At 39.2% G+C, this 26,086-nt stretch overlaps 1 protein-coding gene across 11 annotated transcripts in view; it reads left to right on the forward strand.

Annotated features, from left to right (window-relative positions):
• Window positions 1-13,434, forward strand: part of ROBO2 (roundabout guidance receptor 2) — a 930,309-nt gene extending 916,875 nt beyond the window's left edge. For 5 of the 11 annotated variants that reach the window (XM_054165756.1, XM_054165759.1, XM_054165760.1 and 2 more), the window contains 3 exons: window positions 4,386-4,646; window positions 9,661-9,861; window positions 10,848-13,434. In XM_054165756.1, coding sequence (XP_054021731.1) covers window positions 4,386-4,646; window positions 9,661-9,861; window positions 10,848-10,849 — 464 coding nt within the window. In that variant the 3' untranslated portion in view covers window positions 10,850-13,434. The remainder of the gene's footprint in view (window positions 1-4,385; window positions 4,647-9,660; window positions 9,862-10,847) is intronic. The other 6 variants (XM_054165761.1, XM_054165765.1, XM_054165766.1 and 3 more) reach the window with 3 other exon arrangements.
• Window positions 13,435-26,086: the final 12,652 nt, after the last annotated feature.

The following is a 26,086-nucleotide window of genomic DNA, read 5'->3' on the forward strand; positions in this document are numbered from 1 at the left end:
TACATTTTCTTCTGTTTCTGAGATGAGATCTCCAGTCCATACAAATACTCCCTCTTAGATCTGTCATATGAGAATGTACTTTGTCAGTCATGTTCAAGTCCCCAAGGATGAGTCCGAGCATCCTGTGTTTAAATCTTGTCTCATACTGGATACATCATCTTAAATTTTAATTAACCAAGTAAGCTCCAGCCATGTCCTTTCTCTGCCCTTTCCCATATACATCCTGACCACTTCTTTCTTGTTAGCTGCAACCATGTTGGACAGTGTAAAGGACCTAAGAAACAGTAATACACAACACATAGCAAATGTATCCCAGACTGTGTAAGCATACAAGAGTACAACCATATGCTTACTTTGCTGTATGCCAAACCTCCTTAAAGCCTGCTGCTTCATTTTCCATCAGTCACAGGTCATAATCCTCTAGAGATTAACTCTAGATTAAGTCTTCATATTTGTCTTAATATACACCTTAGTTTTTAACTTCTGCATCCTGAAAGAGCACAGAATCAACAGCAAATCCACATAGGAAGAATACTGTATGAATCCCTCAGATGGAAAAAAACCTTCATTCTGAGCTCACAGTCCACAGTAAAAATACAAATAAGAGGATTTTTACTTGTAGTGCTCAAGAAGTAATTTGTTTTCCTTGAAACAATGGAAACTGTCATGTAGGTGGTGGCATGGTAACTGCATGACCAAAGTCAAAATTTCTTCCTTAGCTGAGCATGATGTTTAAAATAAACAGAGAGGAGGCAGAAGGAAAATATGATTAGGAGTTAAAAAGGATCGCTGCAATTTAAGACTTCTGTTACCTTTGTCACTGACTTGCTCTTGTGTATTACAAATCCTTTTTTTCTAAGGTAGGTTGCTGTAGAACTCTGATGCTAGAAAGTGGTTCAGAGACTTAGTAAATATCCCAGTAATAATTACCCCTAGGAAAACAAATCACTGACACAGGATGTCTTTAAACCTGTAGGCTCTGTACATTGCTGCTTATACAGTTAATAATGAGAGACTATGTCAAAACTTGACTGGTGTCTGAACCATTTGGCTACTGCTCTTCCTTCTAAAGGAGGGCTGGAGTAATCCCATCCCAAACAGCCATCTGCCACTTATAAGGCACTCTGATGTCCTACAGCTTCTCAATCACAGTCCCTCCATTGCTAAATCAATAAGACCATTACCTCCCCACCAATGCACTTATGAATTGCCTTGAAGGTTTGATAATCCTGCCACCAAAGGCTGCAACTGGTAGTCTGTATGACAATCCTTTGGCCTACTAAGTTAATAGCTCAATGTGAATTTTCATGTGTTTCATCTGGCACCTGGAAGATAAATGTAATCTAGATGGTAGTATAGTGACAATCAGTGATACTACTCTGAATATCCTAACTGAAAATCCTGCTGAAGTCTCTAAATTTCTAGGTTCAAAACTTCCCTAAAGTGATTGAAATGATGGAATGAATTGGCTTGCCTCAATGTGGTAGTCAGTCTGTTAGGGACCGAGACTACTAAACATCTGATCTCTATTACGCCTTTAATAGGAGTCATTAACTATCACATATGTGCGTACTTGCAAGTGTGTGGAGGCAGGTGCAGAGTGACATAAGGATATGTTTGGCTGGGAAGTGAGAGGAAAGGAAAGGCAAGACTGTTCTCTGTTGCACTGGAGGAAAAAAATCATAGGGTCTTTGTGTGTGCCCAGTCTAGATAACAGAACATATTCAGTAGTTTACCTGAGACAGAAGATTCTCACTACAGGATTTAAGTTGTAGAACAAATAAAAAGCTATGTTTCCAAATAAAGCTGTCTTACATCTTCTTTTCTAAGAAAGGAAGGGTAGATGTTACTGTGACAATCCACCCAAGTAAGGTGAAAAAGCAAATTGTTTAGTCAGATGATGGTTGCCTAGAACTGGTAACCATTCTTACAGATCTCAGACCTGTCTAACACACTTCAGTAAGTCTGTACTCATGCTGGAGCCATCTTCCATTAATGGCATAGTACATGTAATTCTTCTAGAATTGTGTGATGCTCCCTTAAAAGATTTTTTTTTTTCCCATTTCAGCTCATCCACACATCTTAAACACCTAAAGAACTTTACAGACATAGTTTTTTCATTTCACTTCTGTGCATAGGGCAATCATTATGCCCAGCTGGCAGGTGGGTAAAAGCAAGAGTCAGGTTACAGTTGCATCTAGCTCTAGAATATGCAGTATGGGTTAAGTACAAACCTTGCTTCCTTCTTAGTATCTAATTGGTAGCAACTCTTAGCCAGCAATTTCTGAATAAAGGTACTCTATAATAAGAAGTTTAACACTGCAGGAATTTTAATTTATTTTTTTAATATGATACCATTTTTGATTATTTTTTCTTGAAGAGGAAGTACCTAGGAAAATTGTCCTGTCAGACATCATGGAGTGACTGTGGTTTTTGGATTTAGTGCATTTCCATATAGTGCTTATAAATCAGAACTTCAGTGATCTGTATTTCAGATTGCACAAGCAGGTGCCATTGTTGTGGTGCTGTACATTAACTGGTTATGATGGCAATAAAATCAATTACAAGAAATGCCATTTTGGAATCCAACACTCTAAAGCAATTTTAACATTGGCAAGCTCCCATACCCTCCTGCTTCCACCTACAGTAACTCAAGTATAGTCATTGTCATGAAAGGTCACATCTATATTCATAACTAAAAACTTCTCAAATAAATTAGTGCTGAACATAAAGCATACACAAAGTCCACTGACAGATTATTATAAGGCTGTTCTAGCCAGAAGATAAATATCTTAATCTGGGATATAGCACTTCAGCTGTGAACAAAGGTACAACAGTAACATTAGGTACAACTTCTGTCCCTTGTAGACACAAATAACCCACATGTCCTCATTTATCTGTAAGAGACAATGCTGACTGGAATGACATCTCAGCAACTTCAGAAGCATTTCTGCCCCATTTATGAGGTAAAAGTATCACCTTTAACAGCAAAGGACATGAAAAAGTGTCTGTGTAGCATTATGTAAAGCTGGACTTTGAAATAAATTCCCTCCAGTGGCTTCCTCACCAATTTATGAAATGAGTTTCAGTCTAGAGATATGAACATCAGATTTTCTTGCAGGCAGAGCAGAGGTTTACTCAAGCAGAGTTTTACTTTTCTATCTCTGCTGTTGAGCCGAGTTCAATTCCTTGCTAAACCTTTACAACAGTGTAAAATACCAAAGCCTTCTAGGCAGGACAGACCCATAGATAGTGTAAGCTAAGATAGGTTTAGTGAAGTTGTTGGGACTGCACAGATTTATTTGGCCTATACATTGCCCCAAAGCAAAATTCTCAACAAGTGTTGCACATATGAAATGGCTATTTGATTTTTCATTACAATACTAAAAGTGCTTCCATTTCCTGTATTTTTTTTTTTCCTGTTGGGTTTTTTGTTGTTGTTGATGGGTTTTGGTTGGTTGGTTTGGTTTAAAATAATCTGAGGCTTTTCTGGGCTATTCTAATTCCATCATATAGTTTACATGAAAATATTACATTTAGAATTATAATTATCCAGATTCTACAACTACCCTGGGTGAAGCACTAATGTACTTTTACCTCCACAAATGTGATTAGAGGTTTGAGCTTCAATTCTGCAAGCATCTTAGTAGTTCAAGTGATAAGCTTGAAAAGGACAGGAGTTGTTAGAGACCAGGCAAACATCTTGAATTGTATTTTAATTGGTTTTATTTGCAAGACTGCTAAACTTAAGATTAGCCATGCTTTTTTTCTGGGAATTGTCTAATTCTTGGCTGGACTTTCAAACTGTACTTTGGCAAAATGCTCACCTGTTAGGCAGTTCCATTTGAGCATGCATTTTTCATGGGTGTGTCAAGGCTTTCTCAATGAAAGTAAGTTTCCTGAATAATTTCCTCCCCCCCCCTTTTTTTTTTTTTTTTTTTTTTTTGTGGAATTTTATTCGTTTTGGTAAAGTTACATGTTTAGGTTTTGAGTTTAAAACTCAAGATGAAAGTGAAGCCCAAAAAGTTGTCTGCTGGCACAGGTCGGTTTCTCACAGCCTTTCTTAATTGCTTGCTGTTAGAGAAAGAGCCAGCTGGAGTACACCCAACAGAAAATAAGTCCCATGCTTAGAAATCTTAGTCACAGCACAAAGTCTATTGCTTTTTACAGAAGTTAGATTTCTGAGTTAGCAACACAGTAACCTGAATAAAAAGCCGGCAGAAGGCAAACCCACATTGCTGATTAACCTGAAATTTCCTCCTTTTCAAATCAGCAAATGAAGCGATTCGTGCTGTTTCCAAGGAGTTTTTCTTTTCAGCATCAAATAGACCTGTTTCAATTTTTTAAAAAAAATAGTTTATCTAAATCTTATTCACATTTTTTAGATCTTCCACCACCACCCGACCCACCCCCTGGTCAGGGTTTAAGGCAGCAAATAGTCCCCAGCCAGCGCGGAGGCTCGGCAGAAAGGAAAGGAAGCTCTCTTGAGAGGCAGCATGCACCGAACGTAGATGAAACAAAGAGCTCCCTGGACCGGCAAGCTAGGACATCACTAGAGTGGCAACGGCAAACCCAAGAGTGGATAAGCTCTACAGACCGCCAAGAGGATTTCAGGAAAGCCCAACACAAACAAGCCTTCGGATCAGGTGTGTGTGTGCTGCACCAGCCGAGGCAATGCAGACGGCTTCTTGACACTTCTCAGCTGAGGGTTTCTGTGTCTGATAGGAATCTAGTATCACCTGACACCCCTCTGTGCCAGGGCTGGTGAGGATTAGGTTGGAAAATAAGAAAAGACAAAGTGAAGAGAGCTTGGGATCCAAGTGCTTTCCTTCCTGCAACAATGAGATCTCATTAGCGCCTGAGTTGATGCATTCTTTACAGTGCTTTGGCAATTAATAATGTTGTCAAGAATAGTGGTGCTACAAACAGGAACAGTTGCAGACAGGCAGAGAAAGAGAAACAGATTTTTACAGTATTTTCTGTTAGATGTGTTTATTTACACATGCAGGATGGTATTTTCTAGTTGTTTCAACCTGCTCCTAAACTGGCAGCAGTTCTTTTTGTCTGCAAGAAGACTGATCCCTCTGAGATATTGACATTCTGTCCAGCTGTAATTAAGACCTTGTCTTCTCCTTATTCAAAATTATGATGATATTACAACAATCTCTTAGGCCCAGAAAGATGACAGTGCAGGTTTTCACCTTTATGCAGGACCTACTCATTGCTGAGTGCTCACTTTATCTCCTAATGGATTTCAAGTCTGTAAAAATGTGTGCAGGACAAGATGCTGAGCAAGAGCTGTAGTTCTACAATAGTCACAGATCCCTTCTCTCAGCCTGATCTCAAGTAAAAGCTGCTTTTTCCGGTCCCCTTACTAGGGTATTTTATTTAACCCTCTAGTCACATGCTATCCCAGTGATAAGAGTGATACAAGAGGACAATTAAGGGAAAAAAATTATACAGTACACACAACTTTCTGTAGGGCCACACTGCTTCATGTATGTATGTAGCTCCCACAGTAACACAAGTGGTGCTCATATTACCCATCTCTTTCTTGATTTTATTCTACTATTAGTGCTCATTGTTAACCTAGCATTCCAGTATCAATCACAATTTGAAAAAATAACAGTGGTATGAAGTCAAACCTGTCATGGGAGCAGGATTTATTGAGTAGAGTCCTCCTAGGAAATGTTGCTACCCATATTTAAAATGCAAGTATTTTAAATAGGGTCCATATTTTAAATTAGAACAGTAACAGACCTGTTAAAATGCCCCTAGTCATAGAATCATAGTATCAGTCAGGGTTGGAAGGGACCACAAGGATCATCTAGTTCCAACCCCCTTGCTGTGGGCAGGGACACCTCACACTAGAGCAGGCTGGCCAGAGCCTCATCCAGCCTGGTCTGAAACACCTCCAGAGATGGGGCCTCAACCACCTCCCTGGACAACCCATTCCAGGGCTTCACCACTCTCATGGTGAAGAACTTCTTCCTCACGTCCAGCCTGAATCTCCCCACCTCCAGCTTCATTCCATTCCCCCTAGTCCTATCACTACCTGATATCCTAAGAAGTCCCTCCCCAGCCTTCTTGTTGGCCCCCTTCAGATACTGGAAGGCCACAATAAGGTCACCTCGGAACCTAGTCCTCCTAGGAAATACTGCTAGCCATATTTTTAAATGCAAGTATTTTAAATAGGGTCCATACTTTAAATTATAACAATAAGAGACCTGTTAAAATGCCCCAACCTTTCAGCTGCATACACAAGTGAGTGGTGTCCACATTGTGAAATGATGATGTCAAGTTGCAATTTAAAACTGGAGGGTGAAATTCGTGCTGCTTAGTGAAATGGCAGTTTTAATGACAGTGTATAATACATACAAAGTCACAGACAATACATCAAATATACCTTATGCACCTTTTTTTTTTAATAAATTATTAAGGATGCTTCTCTGGCCTGGTTAGCAAGAGCTCCCCTCTTTTTTCTTTGCTTCATAAGTGTACAAATAGAAATTGTCAGTTATTCTGTGATACAGAGGTTATATATGCAATAATGGAATTCCCATCCTGCAGGACTTGTATCTATCTGTCCATAAATAAAACTCACTTGATCTTGACAGCTCCAGTGCCCTACACAAGCACTGAATTTAGGGCTGGAGAGAGTGATTAGAAGTATCTTGTTCTTGTCAAACTGAGGATGACTAGAGCACTTGTATATCCTTTATGCATGACAAAGTATTTCTCTAGAAGATATTACAGTTTTAATGGGAAAGGTTCATAAAGTTTGTGTGCAAGTTGGGAGAGCTTCGTATCTGTCTTCTCATCCTAACTTCTTGTGCTACAGCTTTCTTCCTCTCTATTCTTTTCTCTGGTACATTTTTAGAAAGGCTACTCATATGTGTGTGATGCTCGTTCACATTTCCAAATCCTGGGGCTTTAATAATATTAATTCTGCTTCTTCCCTTTTCTGTTACTAATGACAAAGATCTCTGGAAATCTACCCTGTCCCAGTTTCAATATATCTTGTTCATATTTCCAAATTCTGGGGCTTTAATAATATTAATTCTGCTTCTTCCCTTTTCTTTTAGTGATGACAAAGATCTCTGGAAATCTATCCTGTCCCAATTTTCAATATATTTAGAAAAGGTGTTATTATTAGCTATTGGCTGTCAGAAAACAGCTATTTTGCAGCTTAGGGGGCTTCATTACCAAGCTGTGAGTGAAATTCTAAAAGCAAGTCCTTTGGTTTGAAATTGAATAGAGAAAAAATACCTGTTTCTGGGGACTGTGTTTCCATAGGTTGCTTTTTGTATAAACAAGGTCACTGAGCTCCTGCCTATGGCTTCATTGTGCAGCTGCAGTTACAGCACATTAAATATGATATTCTCAGCTACTCCCTCTAAAGAAAGCAGTGCTAGGTCAAGTTACCATATTAAAAACCCTTTTGGTTACCTTATGTGGTATAGAAAAATTAGTTGCACATACACATCCTGATTTCATAGGGGCTAGAATTTTATCTTCACATTAAAGAGCCAGTATTGCAAAGAGAAAGGCATCAGCCAATCCTCCCCACATTCTCTGCAGGCCTGTGCCACGGGGCATTGTTTTGAGTGCCTTATAAATGTTAGCCCGCTCTAAGGACTTGAGACAACTGCCTTTCATGTGCTAGAATGTTGTGCAAAACTTAGCCTTTATTTTATGTCAGAGCTGCTTATTTTATGGAGTGTATTTATTTCTGAGGACACAACAGGTGATTTAACACACCATGATGATGGTGTATCTATGAGGATAACACATTTTATATTTATTCATGGTCTTTTTCTTTTTGTTTTGGGTCAATATTTCATTGAACCCAAAGGAGGCTCTATCCTGAGTCCACAAACTAGAAAAAACAAATCAATTGACCGTATATGTCATCTTCAAAATCTTCTGCAGTGCTAGTGGCTTTTCTTTCCACCCTTTAAAAATGTATCCAGCTTTCTGCTAAACTGATTTATGCTGCTTGCTTTATTGCTGCCTTAATGCAGGCTATTCCATGCTTCAGCCAGCCTTTGGAAAACAGGGTTGCATCTGATTCTATTGTTAGGGCTCGATATATAAAGAATAAGTGCATAATTTAGGAGGCTGGGGCTGTTAAATGCAGGTTTACTATGTCTTTTAAGCATATCTTTATTTGTCAGCAAGGACAGCACACGGTCATAGCACAAAACACTAATAATGCCCTTGCGTCCTACAGTGCAAATATTCTGGTCCCTTGGGCAGGGTAAGAGGGAGATACTTCAGCAGAGAAAGAAGTCAGCTGCCTACCCTCTCCTGCAACAGATTTACCATACAAATGGGTGCTGTTCAGCAGCAGATCATGTGGGGTATTCCTGTGTCCTACTCATTTGTGCCAATAGGTACAAAGGATGAAATCCTACGTATTTTTCACAGACTGGTTCTCATTTTCCATTTCCCTAAGTTAACTCTGCCTCTGCTGCAGCCTTTGCAAACCCTTCAAGATTGTGAATAAAAGCATTTTTATCTCTTCTTTTCCCCAACCACCTCCACCTCCTTTTGCTTCTGTGTTCCCACCCTCTTGTTGAAGAAAGTCTGGTTCTCCTCATCAGGTTGTTTAATAGTGAAGACAGTAAGACCAGCAAAATAAAGAGACCCCTTTCAGCCCAGATTCACCTTAAAAAACATAAGATTCAAGCAAGAGGCACCCCACTGACTTCAGAAGGGGCAATTCCTGTGTTTGAGGATATATACTCACATTCTTTCTTGAATGCAAATATATCTAGCAATGTCTCTTTCTTCAGCTTCTGAGACAGAAAAGTGGCTCATATACAAGAAAGGGAAAAAAAAAGTGCATCTGTTTCAGTGTTAAATCAGTTCTGTTGTTTTGCTTCTTTGGTTAGGATTATTAAAACAATATCTCCTGGAAACTCTAATCAGATGTGATGTCTTGTTTTACTTCATGCTTTATGAAGACATATGGTCCTGTGCTTTATGGGTATTAATACTGCTCTCACAAGCAGTTCATTACTGCAAGCCTTCACAGAGGAAGAAGCCAAGTGAAACATGAAACAAGCTGCAGGAAGATTTACTCACCCCAAATATTACAAACACTAATACTATATAATATTTTCTAATGTAATTCACAACCAGTTAAAAACAAAATCTTCAGTGTACTTTCTGGTGTTAGAAATTACTGAGCTGCTGGAAGCTCTTTAAATTAGCTGATACTGTAGTTCTTTTTGTATACTGATTGAGGTAATGTTACCATAAGTTAAGCTAAATAATGGCAAAAGCACATTCTTTGTAGGCTCAAAGCAAAAATCTAATCATAGCTACATTGTTTTGGAAATTGCATGTGCATGTATTTTTATTAGAGTATCTATGATTCATGATCTATTCATGATCCTCTTAATGAATCTAGACGGTTTATAATATAATCGTGAGTTTCTGTGGAAGCAAGATTAAATTCATGCTAGCTTCTTTGTCTATGGGATACAACACTGAGTTGTGTGCTTTCTTAGGTCATATTACCATGCTATAAAACAAGGCAGAAGACACATATCTGAGGGCACAAATCTATATGATGTCCATGTAAGAATAGCTTCTTTATTCATATTTATAGGAATTTATTTGCCTGTTGTTGTTGTTGTTCTGCTTTTCTAGAAGAGGCACTCGTTCCATATAGTAAACCCAACTTCCCATCCCCTGGTGGACACAGCTCTTCAGGAACAGCTTCTTCTAAAGGATCGACCGGACCTAGAAAAGGTGAAGTCTTGCGAGGAGGTCACCAACGCAATGCCAGTGACCTTCTCGATGTAGGCTATGTGGGATCAAACAGTCAAGGCCAGTTTACTGGTGAATTATGTAAGTTTATCTCTAGCTACAGTTCAAACTCTCAAATTGACAAAAAGGGGAAAATTACACATCTGCTGTGAAGAGAGGAGGAAGTTAAGAGTGATCATGAGATTAAGTTTTACCCAGATCTATTTGCCTTCTGACGTATTTAGCATGTGATGATAATCAATTGATGGCCTTCTGCTCTTTGGTTCAGACTAGTTCAAATCTGTGTAAGCCATGCTGTGTTATCTACATAGTACATCTTTTAGCATGTGCTAGTGAAATACTGAGGGATTTTAAAAGAAATTCTAGTAATTGAACATTTTCTTGGCAAAGTATAGCATAGGAGTGCCATTGGCAGTTGTTCTCAGAGGAGCGAATGAAAAAGGTGCTGAATTTGCTGGGCATGGTGGGAAGCTTGTGATGCCTTCTCTTTAACTGTCTGTTGCTTGATGAGAAGTACTCTGCTCTTTTTTCCTCTTTTTGTGACTGTGGAGCCCATTTTTTCAGTTGTATATCCTAACTAAGTTCCCAGGTCAGGGGAATTATTTTCCAAACTTTTTTCTATTATCACTCAATATTTGTTAAAGCTTGTATAAAATCATATTAGTAGTGGGTGCGTGATGGTAGTATCAGCTGCCAAAAGTTTGACTTACTTGTTTGAAGTAGTACACCAACATCCCAGCTATCTCAGGCATACTGGTGTGTTGTTAAGTGAAAGCAATGTAGCTGTTAGCATGTTTGCCTCCTGCAAGTCAATCCTCCCAACAGTTACTGCCCAGTAGCTTGTAAAAAAGCCAGCGGTGATCCACCAACCCTGAAATGTGCTGTCTCAGATACAGTGTTGGTATGCACTGAATTTTAGCCTCCATTGCTTTTCATCCTAGAAGGAATTAACTCCCTTTTCCCAACCTACTGAATATTCATCCTGTGCTGAAATAATATTACCATGGGCTTTGGTGTTTTTTCCTCCTTATTACAACCTCTTTCTCTCTCTTTGTTTCTCTCTATAGAGTAGTTGAGAAGACACATTGCAAGCTGCTCTGATGGACCATCAGGTCTACACTCATGGAAGTGATGACAGTAAACAGTGCAATGAACATTTTCTTTATTTATGTACTATTAAAAGAACTGTAAATGCAATGTAAAGACACACAGCCACACATATCCCACAGATGCTTTACTTGTGTTCTTCTCTTTAATACACTATACACCTTAAGCTATTCCTTGTCAGGAGTATATAAAAAAAATAGAAAAAGAAAAAAAAAAAACCACCACCCTCCAGAATGAAAAGGATTTCCTTCTGTATATAATTTCTTTTGTTGCATTGCTATGCAAACTCACCTTCTTTTTAGCTATGTTCATATTCATGTCTGTTTTTATTGGTCTGTTGTACTATATGTGAATTAATAGGCTGTGGTGCCATATATTAACTTTTAATTGTGTAACTTTTATGTTTAAAGTTTGCACTGCATTTTATTTGGTGATAAGCACAAAACTCTACTCCTCATGACATGAATTAAAAAGAAGACTGAATGTGTGAAGAAGGTTTACATACTGTAAGCTACTTTGGATAATGTTGGATGTAAAGAAGTGTGTTAGGTGGTTTTCCATTGGGGTGTAGAAAGAAGAAAGTGACAGGCAAAACTGATGTCAGTGAAGACATTAGAGACATTTAAATCTTTGAAAAGCAAGCAACATAGCTGCTCTTCCTATTTAAGAAGGGGTCAGAAGTTGGAAGTGTCAGATCAAAGAGTGAATATGAAAATTAAAGGTAGCATGAGATGGCCTAGACCCTTTCACTAGAATGATGCCCTTAGTGTCTGTTTTTAGCCATCCCATGCCATTAAGTAAAGGGGAAAAAAAACAAACCTTGCTACAAACAAGAGAACTTAAGGTGTTTCACTAAAGCTGGTTTTATATTGCAGTTTTAAATGAATTGCTACCATTAATTTCTCCAGCCCAAAATATGACAGAGATTTCCCAGAGGAAATAAACAATAGAACCTCAAGGAATACCTAGTAAGTTGTTAAGGATGCAATTTATTATTAAGACATATTCAGGCTGCTTCCAAAAAATTGAAATGTCAGAGTACCTTATTTCACCTTTCCAATACATGTACAGTACAATAGAGGATAGAGCTGCACCACTGAAATTCATGACATTAATTGTTTTGATGCAGTCTAACCAAGCTTTTGTGTTCTGTTACCTGAAGTCTGAGAGAGCCGAAGCTGGATCAACTAAATTTGTAGTAAAATGTTCAGGGTTTGGAAGGAAAGCAACGGTCAGATTATTTTTTGCTTGCATTAAGTTCATTTCTGGCAATACAATACATCCAAATACTTGGATATAAGCAAAGAAAATCCCTGACCTGTGTTTTAGTGAGCAGCTTCAAACTCTAATATGATGAGGAAATAACGCATGTTTTACACTTTTGAATAAACCAGACTCTGTAAGTGGACATTAATGACAGCATTCTGTCTCTTCATTAATTTTCATGACTTTGTCCAAATCTTCTGTACCTCTCAAATCTCAGTAAGCAAATTGTCAAACTTTTCTTAGATTATTGTATGTGGATACCTCGCTCATTTGATGCTCAATTCAAATGTTGCATCCTGCAGTTTATTTCTCTTAGTTATCTGACCACAAACAGAAGATTTCATTTGAATACTCTTTCATATAACCAGTCTATGTTGTTTTATATATTGCCTTGGAGCTCACCAGTGTTAAGAACACTTTTAGAAGTGGCAGAATTTTAGAAAAGTAAATTACATTGCTAAATATGTGTTGCTTTTCATTTCATTAGCTTGTTCCATGATAAGATAAAACACTACAGCCATCAACTACAACTCAGCACTACTGAATATTTGGAAAATGCTGGTTCCCATCCTTAAGGTTGAGACTGTTATTTAGCAAGTTACAAGCCAAAAAACGTTGAGGGGGAAAAAAAAGTATGCATTTATTTCTATATGTGACCAATGAATATATGTGATTTTCCTGCTTGTTGAACCACTATAGTTAAAACTATTACTTTAAAATGTGCAAAACTTTTCAAGCAAGAGAAAGAAGGCACCGCATTCACATATGTAAGGGGTTTGGTTTAGTATTATCCACATTAAAAGAAAATTATTCTGGGTACAAGTCAAATTTAATTTTCTGGGAAAATGTTTAACTCAGTCCCTGGTAGATTTACTATTTTCCTTTTAATTCAAGAGCTTGTGCTGAGCTTTGGTGGAACACCTTACTCGCTATATTCTATTCAAAATTCAGTATCATGAGACATTGACAAAGCCATCCCAGTTACTTTCAAATACGTGTTTTATCTCTTCCACTGGAAAGTAAATGTGTGTCAGTATTAAAGCTGTGCAGTACCATGATATTCACTAACTTGCCCATCTGCTTCTGTACATTTTTGTTCATTAATGATTTGCTTACAATATTACATAAGGTGTTGTTGTGTACTGCAAAGTGTCTCCATTATCTTACAGGTGATGTCTCTCCGTTTTTCTCTCTCTCTCTTTTCTATACAATGTACTTCCAATGAACCACAGTACATATTTTTTAAAATACCATTTAATTTACTATTTAAAAAGAAGTATTCTTCTTTTTATTTTTTTTTTTTTACAAAAAAAATAATAAAATTGAAAACATTTATTGTGAATAATGTGTTTAAAGCAAAGGGATGTTGTGGCAGCACTTAGATTGTTTTTTAATTTGTTTTCTTTTTTAAAAAGAAAAAAAAACCTGTTTATTGGCTACAGTTTGTTCACAAAAAAAAAAAAACAAAAAAAAAGTATGACCTCTTAATGTGTTTCATTGGTATTGTTAGTGCAGCAAAGTTCAATTGGCATAAGAAGTTGGTTAATAGTACTGTTGAAGTGTGTATTGTATATTTACTGGGGAAAAAAATAAAACATATTCACATTTCAAATCTATGTTAAAAGACCTCGAGTAAGGAGTCAATATGTGAAAACCTGAACTGGGAAAATCAGGCAATAATAACATAGACTGAGCTATAATCATCACTGTCCACTTACAGGTAACAAGAAATGTTTCAGATGCTGGTTTTTGAGCTAGGCGCAGAGCTGTCTTGTGAATAGGCCCCTGGTAAGCATTGCTTATCACAGAGATTTCCACTGAAGGTCCTTTCTGTATTGAGGGTAGTTGTACCAATGCAATTGCACTGATACAGCTATTCTAGTGATACAGCCATACTATTTCAATGTACAGTAAGGACTTTACTTAGAGCCCATAAAGTAGTGGACATGTAAAACCTGTGTTCAGTGGCTCTGAACTCTCGGGCTTGGGGTTTTGTGCCCGTGGAGCTACTGCCAATCCAGTGCAGAATATCCCCAGAATGTATAGATAGATGCTAGGTCAATTTTTATCAACCTTTGCATTGAATATCGGCCCAATTTTATATGCAGAAGGGTTGAAGGACTGAATAATAAATTGTTCCATGTGCTTCAGTGGTGTATTGCTGTCTAGGCAGCCATTTCAGTGATGGAAACAACAGACATTTCTCTGGTTTTTAATTTATTGTTTCCCAAGTCAGTAAACCTTTTAAATTACTTTTGATTGTCACCTGAAACACAGCAGAAACACTGTTCCCTGGGAAATGTACAAAAGAAAAGGAGCGTGGAGTGTTTTAAGTATATTGATTTAACTGTACGCCAGTGCAAAAGGACGATGTGACTGTTTGAAGTAATGATATGGTGATCTATACTCACCGCAGCCCATACGCTGCCAGCCAGCAGAGAAAGTGTGTACTAGGGCTGAGAAAGCGTCCTCACAAGTGGAAAGGTTATTGGGTTGGGGGAAATCCTGGCAGGAACTCCTGAGAATCAAACCAAAACCAAACTCACAGGCCATTCCTTTGGTTTTCTACAATTTGTGCAGCTTGGGGTCTTTTTTGTGATTAATGGCCTTATGGAAATTTGGCAGGGGAGCTAGAAGGACCAGAGCAGGCCTAGCTTTGTGATGACTGGGGGGGACTTGTTTGCTGAGGGGAGGATTTTTTAAATTGAATTTAAAATTTTTTTAACACATTTTGTGTTCCATCTCTCTGGAATACAGTAGCTAAAAATAAATTATTTTTGAAAACCATGTGGGCAATGGACAATTCATTCAGGAAGCACATTCACACAGCAGAAAAGGATGGCAAAGAGTACTAGGAAAAGGAGTACATATGCTGCTTGAGAATCATCCAAGTCCCCAACATTTCACATGTACTTCTGAACCATTGCTAATACATATAGGCTTCATTGGTTTGGGTTTCTGTGCCAAAATTAATTATCCATTAGTCCATAGGAGGCCTAGATCCTCAGGACACTAGATTTGCTACTGTATTTTAAATGGCTGGTTAATGCGAGCCAGTGGGATGCAGAATGCTTAAGGTCTACAAGCCCCAGCCCTGGCTACTCTCACCCTAGCAGTCTCCAGCTGGGAAGCACATGTGGCTTCAGGCTCAGTGGGTTTCAGCAAATCCCTTTGCCAAGCACCTTGTCAGTCATCACATATGTAGAGGCAGGGCACTTCATCAAGGGTGGAGTTTTTCAAGGCAGGGAAGGTCTCCAAATAGTTAGGCATTGTTGCAGTTCATATTGAGACCACTTAGGCAAGGCTTACGTTTTGGGACCAGTTCTTGCCTTGGTGCTGTTTTGCTATGGTTTGTATGCCCAGTGCTGCTTCTGTCCCCTGAATCTGGGGCACTTGGCAGGGGGTGTGTGCAAAAGAAGAGGCATCGTGGTGCTGAGGGGCACGTAGTGCTCTGCATGCTTTTAGTGACTGAATGTATGCCCTATTAGTTAAGAAAGGACCATGGAATACGGAGCAATGATTCCAAACATCTGCTCTGCTCTTTCTAGCTCATTCTCTGCTTTTGTAGTAGACCGACTTCTTGCCATGCCAACTGCTTCTTCACCCAAAATAAAAGGGGTGATTTAGAGGCATCTCACGGTATGCAGAAGACATGTAGTGCCACGCCTGTGTGCTCTGAATATGGACTGGGGATTTGGGGAGAGTTAGTTCTTAGCTCTGCTATTAGCGTGAGGACTAGATTGCTCTCTGGCCTGTCTCTGTTTAACTGTGTAGCTATATCCAGGAGGACCTCAGCAGAAAACAGGTTCCTGTAGCACACCTCAGCATTGTAGCATCTCTTCTGGCATGTAACTTCTCTTTCAGTCTGTCAATAGAGCATATCAAGTTCTGTTGCTGGCTTCTTATGACATATTCAGGACTGAAATGGCTTACACTGGCATTTAGGCAAGTGAGGTTGTTTTTTTCTCTGCAGCAGAATGAAAACAAAACAAAACAAACCCAAAATAAAGCACTAACCCCCCCAAACGTGTCACTTAAACCTTTTAAAACATTCCTCAAAAATCCTAGTATTTCAGGTATACATGTTTGAAGTTATCTTTTCTCTCTCTCTTAGTATTTTATCTAGCTACTATTGAAATTATCTTTTCAGAGCTGCTACTCTCCTTCTGTCCCCTCCCTCATTCTCCAGTACTTACATTTCAGCTGGTAACAAGTTATGAGAGAATAATTGCATTTTCGTGCTTTCGGTGTTACAACTTTAAACAACACGGTGCACAGTTGCATTCAGTTCAACTGATCAAAGCCAGATGGGGATGAAATGTTTGTTGTTTTCTTCCAAAAAGGCCGGCAACTGTTTGTGCTGAAATTTGTTCCCCATTTATAGCGATGAGCGCATCGTTTGCCTGCAAAGGATGCCATTAGTAATTCTCCTTTGTGTTCAAAAGCAGGATCCATTGTACAGCACTTGGAGAGCCACTGGATGCAGGTAAAAGAATATAACAGCTTGAGCAAGTGCTAATTAGAACCAATTAAACTTAATTGACCTCCTTTGGCAGTTAAATGCATAATAGAACTTGCTCTGTCCTTGCAAAATGGAGATCTCGCCTCTGAACATGAGTGAAGCATGGTTTCATGTATCAGCCAATAGTCATTATGTGGGTATAACAACCGGGAAGCGGCTTGCTGCAATTTGTTCGAATAACTGAGCTCTACTGTATCAGGGCAGTGCAATAAGAGTGAGATTTCTAGTTCAGTCTATGTTGAAAGCTAATTATTACAGAGCAAATGAGCACCCCAAGATACCAGTGCTAATCTCTAAGAATGACTTGGCAGAAAAATACAGAATCTCTTTCATAGGTAAGTAACGGTGAGCATTAAAAATAGAGGTATATGCCTGCAAGTTGGAAATGGCTCTGATGCTCAGAGACTCTGCCTATCCTGAACAGTAGGTGTAATCTCTGGTGTGCTTGGATTGGGTTAATGATCAGCCTACAGCTCAGCATGGCTCCCCACTGTGCCCTGCAATGAGGTTGCCTTCTGCAGACTTCTGACATTCATCCATTTGAGGTACCATGGGACTGCACCACTATCATAGGCACCAATTTGGACAGAGTGAGAGGTATCCAAATTTCTCTCTTAAGAGAGAAAGAGTGGGGGAGAAAATGAAGGGTAAGAAATGTAAAATTGTATGAATTCAAAAGCATCAGTGTTGGATACTAAACTGTGCATCTCTCTGAAAAGCTGAAAAGCCATTCCTATTAGTAAAACAGAAGTGATCCCACTTCAATGACCATGTTTTACTGACTTTTTCTTTAGCAGAAACTGAATGCAACTGATTTTGCTGCTTACTTGGCCTTACTATGAACAGCAATAAAGGTGTTAGTCAGGTGGGGACTTTGATGTGACCAATAACATCACTTTCCCTTCAGGGAATGTTCATGTGCTGGCTTGTTAATGAATTTCTTTCTTAATGAGTATCATTAAAAACCCTTTGATTAGCTATTTGTGTGAATGCCCTTCCTTTTCCTTCTAAGCTGCTGCTTGCACTGGTGGCAGCAGGACTTTGCCCAAGGCAGAAAGCATGCAGCTGTACTCCCTACCTCATGAATGCGAGTCTGAGGCAAACTGCGACAGAAAAGAGACCACAAAAACAAACAAACAAAAGTAATAATGAAGAAAAACCCTCACGGATGAGTTGAAGTAGTTTTCTACACTTGTACAACCTGAGCAGCCACTAGCATTCTGATGAGAATGTCATTAAGGAAAATGAAGAGCAATAGGTCGTGATGGTGAAGCATGTAACAATAATTTACATACACCTCAAGTGCCAACAGGCAAAGGAACAAATAAAGCTATAACCTGAGGAAAGGGAATGCCAGAGAGTAAATGGACCGCAACGAGCAAACAAAAAATGCCATGTCATAAAATGTAGCAAAGAGCCTGGAAAACAAAATTAAAAACAGAACAAGGCATTTCACATCCCAGGCCCCTTAATGAGATATTGATGGCATAGATATTGCCTACTCCTATGCAAGACGAAAGGAAGACTGAGAAATACAAAAACAATTAGGAAACAGATTTGGCTATCTAAGATTTAATAGAAAGAGATGTGGCATGCAGAGCACAATTAATCACCAACTGCCTGAAACACTTTCTTCTTCAGAGCTACTGCAGTTCTATCTCCCCCACTACCAATCTTAAAATTACAAGCAGTCGGTCCAGTTTGTATTTAAACAAAATCTCTGTCTGCCATTCCTTCCCCAGTCCCACAAATCTCCCAGAGAACTGCAGATGCTGACAAACAAACCTTTTGCATTGATTCTGGTGTGAAAAGCTTTAAACTAGCTTCATCCTATCCACCTCCTCCTTCTTGTTTTTTTCTCATCAGGTGTAAGTTTCATCTACATGTATTCTACCTTGTGTTCAGGCACACAGTGAGGCTTTTCTATTTCTGTCCTTTGCCCCAAAAGCTGCGTCAGACACACCACACTTGGGGATTCACACAATTTCACTTCTATGTTTGATATATATGGAATATGAGGTTTAACTAGGTCATTGGGTGCCTTTGGAGCATTTGTAAGTTAAGGGAGAGACATTGATGAGTCTCGATTTGAGAGTTCCAGCCATGTGTGCAGAACTTGAGGAGCTCTGGGTGAATGATCACAGTTGCAGAAGGATTACGGCCATGTGTCGCGACCCGTGTCTACTCTGCCATACGTGATTGTCTGCACCGATGTGCAGTGCAGGAATGTACCTTAAAACATCTGAAATACTAAGTTATTTTGAACAGTGACAACCTGTGAGTAAATATTTGGTCTGGTCAGATCTATGGTAAAATTCTGGCCTTTTTAATGATCAAGCTGAAGTGTAAGTTACCAGGGTATCTTTGCAGAGTAGCAGCAGTTTTTTACCCATCTAAAGGATTAGCTTTCTATTCTGTGTAGCTTACAGCCCTGGGACATTCAAGCATGTTCTCATTTTCTGTATATGAATGTTTGTGTATGTAAAACCTGTTTCCAAACATAGAATCATAGAATCAATAAGGTAGGAAGAGACTTCAAAGATCATCAAGTCCAACCTGTCACCCAACACCTCATGACTACTAAACCATGGCACCGAGTGCCATGTCCAATCCCCTCTTGAACACCTCCAGGCATGGTGACTCCACCTCCTCCCTGGGCAGCACATTCCAATGGCTAACAGTTCTCTCTGTGAAGAAATTTCTCCTCATCTCGAGACTAAACTTCACCCAGTGCAGCCTGAGACTGTGTCCTCTTGTTCTGGTGCTGGTTGCCTGGGAGAAGAGACTAACCCTGTCCTGGCTACAACCTCCCTTCAGGTAGTTATAGACAGCAATAAGGTCTCCCCTGAGCCTCTTCTTCTTCAGGCTAAACAATCGCAGCTCCCTCAGCCTCTCCTCGTTGGGCTTATGCTCGAGGCCTCTCCCCAGCCTCGTTGCCCTTCTCTGGACACACTCAAGAGTCTCATTGTCCTTCTTAAATTGAGGGGGCCAGAACTGGACACATTACTCATAGGGCTTTAAATTCCCTTCTATCATATCCCATACATGCTTTGGGATGTTTAGGAAGTTACCCAGATCCCAAGTGTTTCCACAATCACCTACTGCTAGATAAGAATCTTCAATCATTTCCATATTTTTATATTCTTTAAAGTTTCATGCAGGCCCATGAAAAAACACAGGTATCAGCTGCAGCTTTTGGTTGCAGATATGTTTCACTTCTGATTTCCTTGAGGGATTTAGGAGGCATGATTTTTATAGAAACTGATGTCAATCTGTTGCTCAGAAACTAATCTTAAAAGTACTAGACCTCTGGGATCTGGTAAGTATCCTTGTACTTTAGCTGGGGGGGTAAAAACTTTAGTTACTTTTGCAGCTACTTTAAATCATACAATTGCACTGTTTTGTAATATTCCTGATAGAGCTGTCTGGGTGAAGGAACTTTGGTTTGAAGCTGAGTCACTCTGATTAGGAGCTCCTGTTGAAGCAGTGTATGGACTTTGGTGGGACAAGTACTTCATGTCTTTCTAGCAGTAACAGGACAGAAAGAAAAAAATAGTAAAAAAAATAAGTAAAAGCCTAATAACATCAACATCCTTTAGTGAGTGCTTGGAGTCTCCTCTGTTTTGGTATCTGTTTAGCATAAGCCAGGAAATGTTTGGAGCAGGGATGTCTTTGTGCCTGCTGCTATCTGTGGCAAATCTGCCCTCACCAGCCACAGTCAGAACTGAAGCAGCTACGGTGGGGGAGGGTGAGGAGGAGAAAAGGAAAGGGAAGAGAAGAGAAAAGGCATACAGTATTTCAACAACAGTTTTCAGGACAGAGGAGAATTATTCTATCCTTTTCCAGTCAGTTCTATACCATATTGTGGACCTGGTACACAGCAGTACTCCTTTTGCCCTGTCTCCTTTTTTTTTTCTCCTTTTTTCCCCTTTAGATTTGGATAAATGTAAATACCTGTTTCAGAAAAGAACATTTCCAGGGGACAATAAAATAAAATGTGTTGACTACCAGAAGAATGTTCTCAGTATAGGCCTCAGACCATCAATATTACGATGTGGCAGTAAATTGATTATCATTTGTAGGCTGTTCCTAGTGCTGACAATAATAGTGGCAGAATGTTCTTAATTGCTCCCAGGGAAGGAAAATGAGACACTAAATTCTGTGTTTGGTGGTTTGGTTTTGTATTTTCCCCCCTGGGTTTTGGTTTTTGGGGGTTTGTTTACATTTTTGGGGGGGGGAATGGGTTTGGATTTTTGGGGGGTTGGTTGGTTTGTTTGTTTTCCCCATGGTGAATAGTTGCCTCTTGTTAGCTTTTTCTTTTTCCCCTCAAGCACTCAATATTATCATGGTAATCTTAAGTGTGTTCTGAACCATCTTACCCTGTTCACTTAAATCCATTTATTAAATTGAATGTTGTTCAATTCAATGCTCAACGTTGAGCATGAGGCTGACATTTGGAGATTCTCACTCAGCTTCTAATAGCTGCAGGGTGCTCATTTTTGGAAGCAATTTTATAATGCTGCAAAATGTCTTCTCTGCTTTTCCTGGCACATATCATACCATATAGCTGAAGCAGAGCTGTCAGGACAGCATGTCTCTATTTAGTAAACCATTGTTTGTCATTGAACTGATATTCTTGGAGTTTTTTCAACTGTAGTGTTATTGCCAATGGTTGAAATTTCAAAGCTTCATAAATGACTGTGCACAGGAAGATTAATCCAGCTGGCAGACGGTCTACTTTTAAGATTTTTGTAAAAGTCATCAACATGGGAGCCAATAAGTTTTGCTCTCTGATAAAGTCTTCATTAGAGAGAGTCTGAAAGCCTGTTATAATGTGGATGACTTTGACATTATATCCGCAGTTATGTGCTTGCACTTCTAATGGCACTCATACAATGGGAGCTGAGCAGCACAAAATGACTCTGAAAGTAGAGGAACTTAATTTTCCTCTGTATTCATAGAGTGTACGGGCTTAGTAAGGGTCTGTCATGTTACTTACAATGTCTGTGTTTGTCAGATTCTTCTTAAATTAATTCTCTGGTATATAAAACCTGGTGAATGTCAGCACTTGAAGCTACCAGCTTTCAATAAACACGATCGTGAATCTCGCAGGACCCCAAAAGAGTAGGCCACTCCATAATGAGCAACTTCGAAAGGAGGACAAGTCAGCTTAAAACACTTTCTGTGTTTGTCACATTTAATTTGAGGTTTTGACTGTGACCAGATTCAGAAACACTTGTCACAGGTGGTCAAAGCATGCTGCAAAGAACTACAGTGAATAATAAGGCTGTTGTACTGTAATGGTAGCCTAACACCTGAAACAGGCACAGGAGCTGTTGTTTCATCATTCTTCAGCTTGATTTTAGTATTCTGAAATGACATTATTACAGCTTTTACCAGGTATTGGATTATGTGATATTGAGGAAACACTAATAACATTATTTTTTGTCTCTGTTCCTCTTTTTCTTTGTCTTTTGCCCCACCCATTCCCTACCCCTAGTTGACTCAGGTTCATTTTGCTTGGTGTGTAGGCAATTAACATTGTAGACCCAGCAGATAAGACGCTCCTGGAAGTCTGCGCCACCACCAAAAAACAAACCACCACAACTGTCCAATGCTGCTAAAAGAAGCATTATTTCCTTCTCTTTATAGAATTTTTCTTATTCAGGAGAATAAATTAAGGTTTCCTTCAAAGAAACAGTTAGATAGGGGCATTAATTCATTACCAGACAGTATTTGATCCTTACCTTTTCATGCACACTAAGCACCGTCTTGCCTGCAGCAGTCACAAACAAGAAGTAGTGTTACTCAGAGTGCAATGTCAATCCCATGCTGTTAATAAAAGCCACTGGGACCTTCCTTATTCATGTCATTCATTTTTCATACTGCTAGCTTTAAATTTCTGATGTCTACCGTCTTGACTAGCATTTGTTAATGTATCATTATTAACCTAGGGAATAGCTTCCCTATCCTTAATTATTTTACCCTCAGTTTGTCTTCCTTTTTTTTTTTTCCCTTCCTTTTCTTTTTTCCCCCTCCTAAAGCTAAGATTCTGTTCTTTGAGCCCCTTCTACAGATTGTGCATCACTTCTTTGCTGTTTTGATAAGGGAAATCAGAGCCTATGTGTTCGCCATAAGTTGCCCATATTTATGTACTTGTTAAGACAGCTGTTGCTGCTCTTACAGGTATGTGTTTGGTGCTTTGTGTGACACTAAAAAACTTGATGAAGTAAAATTTTGACTTTAACTGTTAGAAGCTTTATCACATCACCAAGCCTAGTTCCTTCTGAAAGGGGTTATATTTATTAAAATGTGATGCAGCTTTGAAAAATTTCATCGTTTCTCCTCCAAACTTCTCCTTCAACTGCAAAAGATATTGATGCTGATTATCCCTAGAAAGTCAATAAACAATTTTAGCCAGCTAGTGATTTGGAATGGCTTCAGTTCAACACAGCTAGTTAGGGAGAGACAGAACGTAGCCAGTGTCCTCGCTGGGCTATAGTCATAAATCATCATTCAACTTGGCATTGACAAATTGCTCTTGGCCTAGAGCATCCACAAGCTTTGTGAGAAGCCTGGCCTAGGTAGGGCTAAAACATTAACAGCAGGCATCCCAGGATATGCTTTCAAACTCCTGGATGGAGGTGGATATGTGAAAAATATGCTTTGTGGGCAAATTTCCAAGAAAATCTATTGAAATTTCTAATTTGTCTTCTGTTACTTTTCCTGTCATTTTCTTGCAGTACAGTTGCTATCTCTGTTGTCCAAATGAGCATGGGCAAGTGATCTAAGCTGATAATCAGGCTCATCTGTCAGCAGTGATATGAGGAAATATAGCAGGCCAGTGGCAATTTAGTGCAGAAAACATCACTGTTAAAAGGTAACCAGTTCATCAAACTTTGATGAAATTGATGAGACTTTCTGGTGGTAATTTAGGTGGTAGTTGGAAAATAGTTCTAATTGGACTCCAAGGTTGAGTAGCTATCACATAGAGTAAATCTCCACAGAGACTGAAAATAATCTGACAATTAATGAACTTCTAATTTCAAGACTAATGTCCCTTGAATACATCATCTTTTTTCTCTCAGAGATTTTCCCTTATCCCTCCTCTCCTCCTCCCCAGTTCTTTTCCTTTCTTTTATACAAATTTCTAATCTTATACTCAGTCATTGAAGCACTTTTCTGTGCACATGCCTATCTTAAACTGAATGATAAGAACAAGCATTTCTTAATCTACCAGCAACTGAAACAGTCCAGGGCAAGAGCCCCAGTAAGTTATTCTGTGAAAAAAATGGTATCACCTATGTGCACAATAACATCTGTCTTATGAATTTGTGTCAGTGAAATGCTCCTCTCTGAACACTTTCATGTTTCCATTAGCTGCTAATCATCCTTTAGCTTTTCCTCAGATTCTTCTCTCGGTCTTCCATTTTTTTCTCCTATCAGTTTTTCCTTCCCTTTCTAAAATGTCTTCCTTTTTTCCCTCACTCTACCTCCTCTCTAATACCCTTTTTCTCTGCTTTATGTGGGATTTCCAATTCTCATGAGACTTTTCAACACCAGTCTTTCCACCCTCTAATTTTCCAAGAATATTCATTCCTCCATCTGCATTGTTAATGTGAAATTCACTCCTTTAAATATGTCATTCTAATATGTGAATGTTTAAATCTTTGAGCATGCACATGGCAAACTATATGTCTACAGAAAAATGTGAATTGAAATCACTTGACTACTGAAGTGACTGACATTCCTGGTTTATTATCTACCTGATACCAGCTTGCTACAAAAAGGTTTTTCTACACCTGCAGGGAGGTGTATAATCATCAGATAAGAATTAACTATTTACTACAAATATACTAGCTCTTTAAGAAGATCTTGGAGGAAAACATGAATACTTCCGAGGAGTGGGGGCCAGAGAAAGCAGGCAAACCTTTTTCTGGGGCTTGGTTTTTTTTTTGGTAGCCTCCATGGTGCTGTTTCAGAAAGCTTCAGAATTGCTTACAGGCCTATTGGCAGGGCAGTGTAGATGCAAGTACAGTAAAACAGTATCCTTTTTCCTCATTAAAGTATTATGAGTCCACTTTGACATAAAGCCCATAAAACATATGGATTTGGGAACTCTGAGTCATTAATAACACAATGGCTTGGTTTTGGAATAAATATAAGGGAAAGATGAAGTGGAAATTAAATGTAATTGAAAAGGTAGTGGATTTTTGCAAAGATAATATGCCTTACCAGTATGGTTTAGTCTATCAGTTCAAGTACAAAGGAGAGCAGATCAGGATCATATTTTACTCCAGTTTTCAAGCGCATCTAAAAGTGTTCTCATTTCTTGACAATTTTTTTTAAGGATCAGCAAGCAAGTTATCCCTCTTCTGAGGACACCAAAGTCAGACTGACAGGCCTGTAGTTCCCTGGATCATCCTTTTTGGCCCTTCTTACAGATGGGTGTCACATTTGCTAGTCTCCAGTCAGCTGGGACTTCCTCAGCTGGGACCATTGATGAATAAGGGTGAATGGCTTGGTGAGCACATATGCCAGCTTCTTAAGTACCCCTGGATGGGTCCTATCTGGTCTCATAGACTTGTGCACATCTAAGTGGCACAATAGGACATTGCTCATTTCCTCCTGGATTGTGGGAGCTGCTTTCTGCTCCTCATCCCTGTCTTCCATTTCCAGGGGCTGAACCCTCAAGGAGCAACTGGTGACAAATACTGAGACAAAGTCGTTCAGCAGCTCAGCCTTTTCCTTGTCTTTGGTCACCAGATTCCTTCCTACATCCAGTAGTGAGTGGACATGGTCCCTAGCTCTTCTTCTACTTCTAAAAGCACTTCTTACTCTCTTTAATGACCCTGGACAGACTGAGTTCTAGTTGAATTTTTGTCCTTTCTAATTTTTTCCTTACATGAGCTTTGTACTCTTCCTGAGTTGCCAGCCCCTTCTTCCATAGCCAGTAGACTTTCCTTTTCTTCCTGAGTTCTACCCAAAGCTCTCTAGTTAGCCAGACCAGTCTTCTGCCCCACCAGCTAATTTTCTGATGCATGGGGATAGCCTGTTTCTGTGCCTTGAAGATTTCCCTCTTGGGGGAATGTAAAGATTTCACAAGGAAATCTGTTTCCATGAATTATTTATATAATTTGCCTAAAATTTCCTATATGAGTAGGTAAAGGGATTCTTTGTCCATTTGTTTTCCAGAGAGCTGCACTAGCTGAAGTTGCAGGCAAGATGGATTTATTGCTGGTGTAAGTTACTACACCAATTCTCTCACTCCAACCCTTCTGAAAAGCCCAAACAGCTCTTCATATGTGTGCATTGCAAATGCTGGGGAAGAGTTTTCTATTGACACCAAACTAGTAAAATGTCAGCTAAATTGTTTCATAGGGTAGATTATAAAATCAAGGCATTGTATGC

The sequence above is a fragment of the Dryobates pubescens genome, chromosome 12, assembly GCF_014839835.1.
Source record: "Dryobates pubescens isolate bDryPub1 chromosome 12, bDryPub1.pri, whole genome shotgun sequence".
NCBI lineage: Eukaryota > Metazoa > Chordata > Aves > Piciformes > Picidae > Dryobates > Dryobates pubescens.